The sequence below is a fragment of the Strongylocentrotus purpuratus genome, unplaced genomic scaffold (assembly GCF_000002235.5).
Source record: "Strongylocentrotus purpuratus isolate Spur 01 unplaced genomic scaffold, Spur_5.0 spur5_scaffold_13, whole genome shotgun sequence".
Lineage (NCBI taxonomy): Eukaryota > Metazoa > Echinodermata > Echinoidea > Camarodonta > Strongylocentrotidae > Strongylocentrotus > Strongylocentrotus purpuratus.
In genome coordinates this window covers 4,740,697-4,753,294 of record NW_022145598.1, presented here as the reverse complement: position 1 = coordinate 4,753,294, position 12,598 = coordinate 4,740,697, and the positions used below count along the sequence as shown (strand labels likewise).

Genomic DNA, 12,598 nt, shown 5'->3' with positions numbered 1-12,598 from the left:
ATTTGCTGTCAAAGTAAATTCACAGTTATGTAATTCTGATTATTCAATTTGCTCCAACCTATGCGCCCGTTAATTCACATCAATACCAACTCTAATCTGAATAAATAAGATGCTTGTCAATCGCATAGACCTATATAGTCATAAGTCATATAGTCATAGAAATTCAAAATATTAACATAAAAAATAAAAGGTCATGTCAAATTTGCCAAGTGTCAGAACATTATTCATACCATATCCAGAGGTCTCTGTATATCCCAAAACGACTATCGACTACCTCATGGGACAAATATGCCCCCTCTTCCCCCGCCCTCCCGGACAACTGTGGTAGACATGCAGTTAACATTAAGGACTACACATCCATGACAATTATCCCAAATAATTACATGGACAACTATAACGCCTGGAACTGAGCGAAGTTTTCTTTCACATTTTTAAAGTCATTCAGTTTTAAAGTTTCAAGTAGGTCTGTAGGAGGTGTCATACAGATCATTTTCAACCATTCCTGTGTCACCACCAGTAGGTCCGTGGGAGGTTTTATACAGATCATTTTCAACCATCCCTGTGTCACCATCACTTTCGTCTTCGCCACCCATGCCATCCTTGTCAGTAGCGTACTCGTTTGGTGTCTCGCCTTCCTGAAGGTTATCCTCTCCACGACAGATATACAAGGCATTGTCAATACCTGCAGGTCTGCCCATGTCACTATCCAACACTTTCTTTGCTTTCGTCATGTTCCTAGACTTATCGGGCATGGTGTAGAGGCCGTTTATGTCTTCAGGTCCTAAAGCAGAAGGCGGCGCTTGAGGAATTGCTTGACTAATGGGTTCCTTGCGGAATTTCTGAGAAACCGCGTACTCAGGGATAGAGTCACGATGTCCATTACTCAGCTGGCTTTCGTCAGGTGTGGTGTACAGCTGATGTACGGGATGCATGGCGAATTGTGTGTCTTTGGTTGATTTCCTGGGCGCAGGCTGCGGGGGTCTGAGACTCCCTGAAGTGCTCTCCAGTCGTGGAACATCCTCATAGGTAGAACCGTTTCTCGCACTATTTACCGGATTCATGTCCGTCTCGGCTATAAAAGCGTAGTCACTTTCTTCCACACCTGTTCCTGTGGTGAGGTCATCGGCGGCCATATTGGTATGCCCATTTTCTAGAGAGTAGTTGTTTGGTGAGAACGGTAAAGGTGGAAAATTGCCCAGATCGGACCCATCAGGCATTGATCGCAGTTCCAAAATGTTGTGATCGCCTGAGGAGCCTTTGTCCTTTGATCGCCTTCATGACATTTGAAGAAGAAAAAGAAACAAAGAAGAAGTCTTTAGTTAAAGACTACTAATTTACTTAAACCCGCCACAAGATCGAAATCATGTTTAACAAAAAGGAAAATTCAGACCTCGGACTAAGGTCCTCTGTTCAAACCGATTATGAAGATTTAGATTTAAAAGAATTCCCTACCTATTTCAAACTGCCTTCACATATACATTCAATTTTGATTCCACCAAAACTACATTAACAAAATACGATTCATAACTAAAAGATATCGAATGTTTCAACGATTAGTTTTGTTTACAAAAGACATTAACGTTTCAACAATTAAATTAGAACAAGGAACTTCTACGAAGAAAACGAATATTGGTGTCCTTTCAGAAGAAATAAAAATGACATAATAATGGCGTTATATGTAATTATGGTCTTATCTATCCAGGGTAGCTTTTTCAGTACCGATAATGATCATTCCCGAGGGTTCTGAAATGAAATCTTTATTCCCAGCAATGCAAGGTAATCATTTCAAATACCTGAGTCGAGAGGTACAAAAATGTGGGTATAAAATAAGTAATCTAAGGTTGTAACCACCGAATAAAGATCGAACCCGGAACCTTTCGTTTTAAGAGTCATACACGATTGTAAAGACTTTCGAAAATCGACCAATGCCATCTCCATCTCCTACTGAAATATGCGAGTATTACAAACACGTATTGAACATGTATAATCCGAACATAATATCTTTTTATATATTAAATAGGTGAATGAAATTGCCCTTGAGGTGATTTTCTCAAAATTCCTTGCGGTCGTGTTGTAATAAGCTTTTTATCGTCATCATCAGGGCTGTCCTCAATAAGCAGTTCATAGTTGCAGTCTGAGCATGAGCAGATAAAGGTCATTCAGACTAAATTGTGAAATACACGGAGACAAAATACTAGATTCGTGCTCATGACAGTTATGTAATTAATATTTATTTATGCACAAGCATGATGTACTCCGTGATGCACAGGTGGAATTAATTCCTTGAAATGCTGGAGCGATGTAGCGGCAGCTGAGCCAAAGCCAGGGTAATAATCGTTGCGCCTCGTAATAGAATTTCTAGATAGACGGCGCTTACAATTGCCTATTATTATTTATTATCGTTATTATTCTTTAAAAAGGGGAAACAAAGGTTATTATGTAGCTCTCCATCGCTGTAGGAGTGATTATTTCAAATTGTACAAAGTGTGACCTTTTTATGTTTTGAAGATCTGTGAATATTCGGGGTCATTTTGGACAAGTGCTAACCGTGAACTGGTCTATTGACAGGTGGGTGGAAGGTTGGGAATGTGGCTTATTGTCTTGCCAAATGACGTTATTGCCTGGCTGGCATTCGAACCAGCAACCCATGGATTGAGAGCAAAGTCAATGAACCACGATACCACTACACGGTGCTACTCCAATATACCAAAATGTACCTACTGATCACTAAGTATATAATGTTCGTCACTTTCTTACCGTATTATGAAAACGACCAGGAGGATGATGACGATGAGAAGCAGGATACCACCACCGGCTCCAGCACCGATATATAAGCCTGGAAACATAGAATAAACAATTTAAACCACAAATATTCGTTTACACATAATTTTAGGGGTTTGCAGCTACAATTATGCATTCACATATCACGTGCCCCTTTTTCATCGTCCCCTGTAACATCTTAATCACATTAACAATTACGTGTTCTTTGAGTAAATGTAATTGATATATTGGTGGATGTCAAATATACGATGTAAAACTCATTATGCTTCACCCCGACATATTCAATCAATTCTCACAACAGTGATACGAAATATATACTACAACCAATAATGTTGTCTTCTTCATAATTCACCTATATTGCCTTGCACTCCCGTTTGCGTTGTTCTCGTGGTCATAGCTGGTGTCACGTCCGAGGTCATCACTGAGAAATTAAAAACAAAATGTATTTATATGTCTGCAGCCAAGAAGTAGATGAAAATATGTTTTCTAGTCACATTTCACATAGGCCTTTGAGAGAATTTAAAGCACTAATTTTTATAATATCATTATATCATCTCTACTGCTCATACTACCACTTCCACTCCCATTACTACTACTACTGCTACTACTACAACTACTACAACCACTACCACTACTACCCCACCACTACCACTACCGTTACTATACTACTACTGGGACTCGAACCACGAACCATGTGGTACACAGTCCGTTGCCGTACACACTAGACCACGACACCTCTACACGACACCCCGGGTATAAATTACCTGGACTAGTCAGGTCAGTTTGGACATTTCCCCCAGATAGCATTCATTCTGTCATTGTCGGAGCTGTTGTAAATATCACACGCAAGCGTCATAATACAAGAGAAAAGATCATAACGACTTTCAAATAATAAACTCGAGATCAATATCAATAGCATGTAGAATTGACTGTAGAAATTACGTTCGGATTAGGTAATATTTTATTGAAATTAAACATTCCAAAAAGTTATGAACAAGGCTATTCAAATTGAATTTAAGACAGTCTCTATGATCGTTTTAGAATATACACTTCCGAACCAAAGCCTTTCATGGATAAATCTTAGGTGGCAGTTACCCATAAATTTGACACTCTTGATGCTAAATCGTGTTTTTTTTTTTTCATGATTCTTGTTAACGTATGGGACAGCATTTGACCAAATAACTTGAACTTTCCCATCAAGTGATATTTCTTTACCAATCACCCCCAAAAAAAATTGTCTTCAAATTAATGTAATATCAAACATTTTTGCATCGTGTATGTTCATTTCTTTATAATCAATGGCCGGCATTCACAAAAGAATCTTAAACCTTAACCTTGGTCTTAACCACATGCAATTTACTTAGGCCAGCCAAGAAGGCCAAAAAGCCAAAATCCTTTAAAAGGCAATACAATTTGTTCTATAAAATAAAGGTAAACAAAAAAGTATTTGTTCTAATTTCTGGCTATATGTCGATTTCATTTTATCTACTATTTTTCCTTTTGGGGCTGCCAATAGGCAATGACGGTTTGAACCGTGGTTTGAACCTTATCATGTATGTTACCGTTAATGAATCGTAATGACTTACCTTCCGTCGTTGTGCGATCAGTTGAAGGCACTGATGCAGATGTTGGTCGTGTAGATGATGGTGATGATGATAGTGATGGTAGTGTTGCTGGTGGTGGTGTTGATGATGGTGATGGTGGTGTTGCTGGTGGTGGTGTTGATGATGCAGGGATGCTCACAGTGGTAGTAATATCACCTAGTATAACAACAAAATATGTTATGCTCACTTCTATCTTTTTAACAAGAAACATGATTGCAACTTCTATCGAAAAATCAATTCAAGGGCAATTTCAATATCCTGTTGAATATTATATATAAAGAACGTTCGTACTTTATAATACGTCAATGTTATGTATTTCTAAAGGTGATGGACAAGACTATTGATATTGCTTTAAGTTGGTTATTTGAGTGTAGTTGAGTACTTGGGCCATACTTGCATCTTGTTATTATTGCATGTATTTCCTATTTATCATGTTTGATTAGCATTAGGGTCTGTTTTCGTTCGTATCAGGTATATTATCAAGCAAAATACTGGATAAGAAATATTCACGGTCCGTGCAAATATCCACAAAATACATGTAATAGACAATAGCTTCAAAGGCTAGTATTCTCCGTTGACTAATAAATAGATAGTGTTTAGTGGTAAATATTCATGGGATTATTGCACAATCTTGAAAATAATGTAATAGTAATAGTGTATTATTAATAACAAAAAGAATGTACTAACAAATAGTAATGATATTATCATATAAACATAACCATGCCATATTTCATTTCTCTTCAGACTTATTTCCAAGTTACGCGACAGATTTGACTCAGAATAAGAAAGAAAGAAAGAAAATGACATGCAAAGCAGTGACAAGAAAGGAGGGGACAATGGTTTCACATGGATAAACCTAACTGAAAGAAAATATGAAAATTACTAATATTCATACTTGCCATAATATCATCAGCGGCATGAAGTTAATTGAATCAATATTAAAAGGTAGTATGTCCCATTTGTAGGCCAAACGAATGAAAAGGTTAAATTCCAATGGCATTTGAAAGATAATACTAATTTAGAATTTCCCTCAAAACAGAAACGCAGAAAAATTTCTTTTTGTGGGAAAATAATGACCGTTATTTGTTGTATCGAATTTAGCGAGCGCGCTCGTTTAATTAGATAGTCTGATTTTCATAACCTTGTACCGGAATGATCGTACGTTTTGTGCTGCGCATAGATTCAATCAGTTTAATTTTTGCCATTACAAGAAGTGGGTTATTGATGCGGACAAATGCCCATGTAACCTTTACAACTCATTTTACGTATGTTATTACCAAAGAAAAAAGGAAGTCAGTCACTCGCTCAATAGTGTCTGACTGTGAAGTCTAGAAAGTAAACGTGTTTCCTAGCATAATTTGAATACTATAGGACACTGCTAGCGTTTTAATTTCATAGATAGGACATATTATGCGACATATTCATAATTCTCGCAAAGTTCTAGAGAATGTCATGTTAGCTGCAAAATGGATACAATACCTTTAAATGAATGGTTGGTTTAATTGACAAGGAACTTATTAATGATCAGACTAACCTTCGGTTTGTGTTGGGGTTGGTTCTGCACATCCTGGAGGACTAGCAGTCCGTTTGGTATTGTGTAGATACAATGCGACTGTAATGATTAGATACGGGAAAGGGCAATTGCACGTAAATAACTTCTTTTTTTTTTTTTACAAATATGATATTTGATTTGAGAATTCTATGAGGTACAATATCATATTAAACATCATCTGTTCTTATTTGCCCGTATTATGTGCAAATTGCCCCAAAAGTCTCAAACTGTACTTTGATTTTTCCATCTGCAGTTTACATTTCAAGTGGAATTTGAAGTTTGAAGATAATTGAACTTTACGACGTCAAGTTTTTCCCCTCGTTCGATCTCTTTGGTATTGATACTGAAAATCATTTCACATCCTTCGTGGCATTTTCGAGTAATGTCTCTTTCAATTGAAATAAGTAATCTGATGAATGAAAAGAGCCCATCTGCTAAATATTAGATTAATTCTTTTTATATCACATGTACTTACTATTGAACATAGCAATGTGAGAATCTCCTCCACATCTTTCAATATTCCTTCCAGGACATGAAGAGGAGCAGTAGATATCACCTACTCTGTCAGCCTGACTGATGGTTGTTGATTGATTACCACATAAACATATATTTCCATTGTATAGCCCAGCATAAGCATTGCTGCCATGGCACAAGCTTACACACTGAGGTATTGTCAAGTCCTGAACTCCATTTTCACAGGGAGTTTGAAGCTCTCCAAGCGCTGACTGGGCTGATGCAGGGTAAGAATAGCATCCTATGTATCCACTCTCTATAGATAAATATTCAAACAAAATGATATCGTAAATACATCGATACTAGCCTATACAGCTACTAATACTTTTGTAAGCTTTCAATGACATGAGAGTGCACTGAAGTTATCTTCCCTTTTTTTATTTAGGAATTAATTTAGTATTAAAAGCAAAATGTACTGTGGTGAGCCTTTTCTCACTAGACACCTTCCAGAAACATCTAACAAAAAACATTTCTGCTAATGTTTTTCATTTATTTTACTTTCGTAATGTGGCAGAGTTAATTACTCTGTTTGATGGTTCTGTTTGTTATTAGTTCATTAACTTATTTTACATTAAATCTTTTGGAATGTCCCAAATATTATCATTGTCTTTGTTTCTGTGTATTTCTTTTCAGGATTTTGTTAATGTATAGTGACGTAATTTACATTATTATTGCATTTATGTGTAAAGTACTTAGTATGTAATAGAAAAGGCGCTATACAAATGAGTATATTAATACTATTATTATTATTATTATTATTATTATTATTACTACTACTCCTGCTACTAATACTACTACTTCTACTACTAATAGTATTTGAAGTCGTAGCAATAGTATCATCATAATTTTTTAATTATTATTATGTGATTTTCCGAACATGTATTGTTGTTCATTTCTACAATATTTTATCTAAAAATGAGGGTTCTAGGACAACTACCCCCTGGGCAATCACCCCCCGGAAAATTACCCCCCGGAAAACTACCCCCAAAGGACAATTACCCCCTGGAATATTACCCCCCGGAGAATAACCCCCCGAGGACAACTACCCCCCAAGGACAATTACCCCCCGGAAAATGACCCCCCGGAGAATTACCCCCCGAGGACAATTACCCCCCGAGGACAATTACCCCCCGGAAAATTACCCCCCAGAGAATCACCCCCCGAGGACAATTACCCCCCGAGGACAATTACCCCCCGAGGACAACTACCCCCTCGAGGACAATTACCCCCTAGGACAATTACCCCCGAGGACAATTACCCCCTAGGACAATTACCCCCAAGGACAATTACCCCCGAGGACAACTACCCCCGATGATAATTACCCCCCGAGGACAATTACCCCCCGATGACAACTACCCCCGTGGAAAATCAGGATTCAATAGCAAAAGACGATCTGACACATGAGAGATGGCTACGAGCCCATAAGATGCCCTGCATGACCCCATATTTTTTCAAATACTATAGCACGTTGTCTTTCTCATTACTACACATTTCCCTTTTATTATAATTTATGCAACGCCAGCGCGGTTGCTAATTTCCACGAAGGATGTAAGTTTTAGGTAATTGTCCAGCGCTTTTCAAAATGCATAGAAATACATTTCTCTGGAGCAGCGTTATTTTAACTTTTTGTTAGTCACGGTACCCTCTTAAGAAATTAAAAGTTTCTCCCAAATCCCAAAGTCTTTACAGACTATTAATTTTTCATGACTCTGGCTCTCGTCATGTTTTATGCACACACGTATGGGCACATTTAAGAATAAAAAGACATTTTCAAACTGATAAAAAAATAGTTTGTAATCCACACACTAGAAACTATTTAAAGTACTGTATGCGGGCACCTTGCCGCCGAATGTACATAAATAAAAAGTGATATATTCGGTCATGATCTTGATACACTAATATGAAGATATTCGGGCCTCTCGTTGCCCTTATTTGCCGAGGAAGGAAGACACTTTAGTATCTTCCAAATTTTATTTTCTCTTGTAATTACATATTTTAACCGTTTCTGGTATTTGATTTTTTTTTACAAAATCAACGTTTTCCAAATCATTCTCTTGCGGCACCCCGGTTGAAAAACGCTGTGCTGGAGTTACAAAATCAAATGAGATGAATTACCAGAGAGCGGATATTTATTTTAACGTACACGAAAACATATTATACTTCAACAGAAATAAATAAATAACGTGAAGAAAACCTTAATCATGGATCACGGCATGGATGAGGGCCCATTATACATACAAAGACAAATACACGATCAGCTGATTAAAAAGTTACAGAAGATGCATAAAGGAAATCTTACATCCTAATTTCTTTGTTGTGCCATTGATGGTGAGAGAGGCAATGTATTGTTTAATTTCTAAGAAATGTAATTTTTGTTCTTTACTCGGCAGCAAAACTACAGCGGAATTGGGCAACCTCCGGCCCCCCCCCCCCCCAAATATCTCATTGAATAATTTGAAAAGACTGAAATGAAGGTTTATGCAATTTTCTGTAAATAGCAATTTGGAGAGAAGCTTGCGTTATACGTCACAGTCTTATACATTCCTCGGGAATGATTGTCATTGGGGGTAGTTGTCCTCCAGGGGTTATTGTCCTCGGGGGGGGGGAGTTGTCGTCGAAGGGGGAGGGGTAGTTGTCCTCGGGGGTAGTTGTCCTCGAGGGTAATAACAATAATAATAATAATAAATAATAACGTTTTATTTACCCAGGGTAGCTACTTCAGTTATGAAACTGCTCTTCCAGCGGGCCCTGCATAACATAACATAATTATTACTACCCTTTTCCAATCTAATATGCTGAGCGCCTAGCTAGAAGGCAGAAGGTCCTATTGTTATAAGTCTTTGGTATGACTCGGCCGGGGTTCGAACCCACGACTTTCCGTACATGAGACGGGCGCTCTAACCACTGAGCCACCAGGCCCAGTAGTGTCCATGGGGGGTAATTGTCCTCGGGGGGTAGTTGTCCTCGGGGGGTAATTGTCTTCGGGGGTAATTGTCCTCGGGGGGTAATTGTCCTCGGGGGTAGTTGTCCTCGGGGGTAATTCTCCGGGGGGTAATTTTCCGGGGGGTAATTGTCCTTGGGGGGTAATTGTCCTCGGGGGGTAATTCTCCGGGGGGTAATTGTCCTTGGGGGGTAATTGTCCTCGGGGGGTAATTCTCCGGGGGGTAATTTTCCGGGGGGTAATTGTCCTTGGGGGGTAATTGTCCTCGGGGGGTAATTCTCCGGGGGGTAATTTTCCGGGGGGTAATCGTCCTACGGGGGTAGTTTTCCGGGGGGTAATTTTCCGGGGGGTGATTGCCCAGGGGGTAATTGTCCTGATACGAAAAATGAGATCAGTAGAATACGATATGTTTGGAAATGACTAGCATTAGGCTTGCCCAACATTGCAGAATAAACTTATAATCAAAGTAATGAATGTTGTCGTGTATCAACTTAGAAAGCGCATTCAGAAACACAGATATGTTTGTACAAGATCGATTACACAATTTACCTTCTCACTCTCTCACTAAATATCAATAAAAACAGACAAATGGAAGAAATAGGAAGGGAGAGATGAGTGACCGAACAAAAAACATATTTCTTATAAATGTAAACCTGCCGCTTGGGGGTAAAGATTGTCTTCAAAATCTTGTTTAACGAACAAAATTAGTCAGTTATCAGTAATTAAGTTGTCCTGGTAAACATGATCTTAGACCCATGGTCGTGTGCAACTTTATCCGTAGAAAATGATGACAAGAATATGATATACATATTATCCCTTTGCCAGACTTTTCCCAATGTCTAGTCGACCCACTTTAGGTCACTTTCATAGCGGTTAAATCCATACGCGACTATTCACGAGATGATGAATAACTAAAACTATGTCTTACCGTAACAAATCACTCCTCCACTGGTAAAGCATGGTGATGATAGGACACCCAGTGAACAATTGGCAAGATATTCTTCTTCTGTAATTATCAACGATAGAGAAGAAGAAATGTCATAATATATACCTTATGACAAACTTGGTACAAATATAGTTTACCAATTCTTCGCGAATCTGTTCATTTTCATATCATTGCATAGAAAGGATAGGAGTTTAAACCATACAAATTCGCTTACCTCCCATACAATTCAATATGTTGTTTGCAGTTTTATCACCGGCTCCGAAAGGCCACTGAGCTAAAACTTCATTGACTCCCGGGTATCCGAACTGCCTGCAGATAACCGATGCTTCTGTAGAACCGAGCCCATCTCCACAAGCTGGCTCCCGAGACAAATGTTCTGATCTGAAGTAGTATTCTACTCGGCCCTCGTTTGGTGTCTCTCCGTCCACTAGTGTTACATCTATTAGATCGTGATTAAAAAATAGCAAGAAAACTTCAGGCGCTTGTCTCATATTTGGAGCTCACATGTTCTACCTATAGGGGTGGGCCTTTCTTACAAATTTGCGACAGAGATGACTAATCAACACATCCCCCCGCATTTATAATAATAATAATATTGATAATTATAATAGTAATATCGAGTATTTAGGCTACCTAAAAAGATAACAAATTACGTTACCTAACCTTACAAGACTACAGAATGTCAATATAAATATATATAGACTCATAAAATAGGTAAATCACATTATGCCACTATTAAAGCGGAAAAGTATAGTGTACAACTTAGGTAGCCTAACATAGTCTTGAAGAGCCTGCATATTATTTTCCTGGAAGTGATGCCATATTTCTCTTCATGTAGACTTAACATTGATGAGATGTGATTCAGCTGCATTCATTTTAAAATCAATTAAAAGTTTTCAGTTTCAGATATTAAGTTCTATATGTCCATTGAAAAAAATACTCCATAATGTCTCTCATGAAATCAATCCTTTACCTCTGATCATGTAAACATCGTAAGTCATGCAGCGTGAAGGAAATGTTTTGTTTTCAATGATACGTGAATAGTGGATTTATCAATACGATGATATGGGTGCATTGTATGACACCATCAAATATACTTTACTTCACTTCCGATAACTGGGCTCAACCAAGCTACCGTGATAAGGCTCTCAAGCAGTAACAACGGAGTTTCATTAAAGCTTAGCACTTCTTGGAGGAAAGTGGCAAATAAAGATTGATTCGAACCTAATATAGTAGCAGCAGTAATATGTTAACATTATATAACTTAACAACATATCCCTAATGGTGTAAGAAAATGAAAGGGTTTCATAATTTGTTGACCACTAGCTTTAAATGTCACAATGATGTTTGATCTATTGTGAAGTTTGTTCCCTTCGAAATCTCGGTCCTTCTCGGCCGATTCTGTAAATCCTAATTTGCTCCGTATATTATAGAACTTTTTATAATGTTGTCTACACGTAGTTTGATTTAACCATCAGTAAGTTTAATTACAATCATCTTATAATTATTTAATGACGTATTTGGTTCCTTACTGTTTCATACCTGAATATTTTGTTTTATAATCAGGTGCAGAGAGAAAGTATCTGCAGTGGCTATGCCCGGATCCTTTTATTAGACAACATTTTCATGACCATATGTATGATAGCCCAAATGGATATTAGACTATTAAACTATAACATGTGGACAAAATCTATATTAGACTAGATTTGATGAAGACGGAAATATGATAAGATAAATTGGAAATTAGAGAAAATACCATTTGAACAAATGTAAATTTCTTATTCATATTAGTTTCAGTTTCAGTTTCAGTTTCAGTTTCAGTTTATTTTCATATTTCACATGTTGTTCAATACATCATTACATTTATACAAACGAAAAGAATAATACATAAGACTAAGTTTAATAAAGGAAGAAATATGATGGACCCTATAGAGAAAGCAATGCTTGTAGGTCATAGGCTCCGGAAGTTATAACAATGATATAGTCTTATGTTTATTAAATAACGTAATTGCAGGACAGGGCAGTTATTAGACATAACAAAATATGCTTCGATATTCACTTGCAAATTGAAGATATGAATACTCATAGACATAGCAAACATGGAAATTCATACGTTATGGTTCCTCAGAATTGTTTGTCATAATCGTTATCTGTCCGAGGAGCAGAATGATTGACAGCATTTAATTAGCTTGATGAACTGGTATGTTTTTTTTTAATTTTTGCTTGTGCTTATCTATATATATACAGGATTCCATGAAACC

The 12,598-nt window shown here is 37.5% G+C and overlaps 1 protein-coding gene across 1 annotated transcript; it reads right to left on the bottom strand.

Moving 5' to 3' along the window:
• Positions 1-455: 455 nt before the first annotated feature.
• On the bottom strand, positions 456-11,338 carry LOC105443568. Its single transcript, XM_030983833.1, has 4 exons — positions 11,311-11,338; positions 10,552-10,776; positions 2,758-2,836; positions 456-1,272 (listed from the first exon to the last, which is right to left on the bottom strand). The coding sequence occupies exons 1-4, from the start codon at positions 11,336-11,338 to the stop codon at positions 456-458; spliced, it is 1,149 nt and encodes a 382-aa protein (XP_030839693.1).
• Between the last annotated feature and the right edge of the window lie 1,260 nt (positions 11,339-12,598).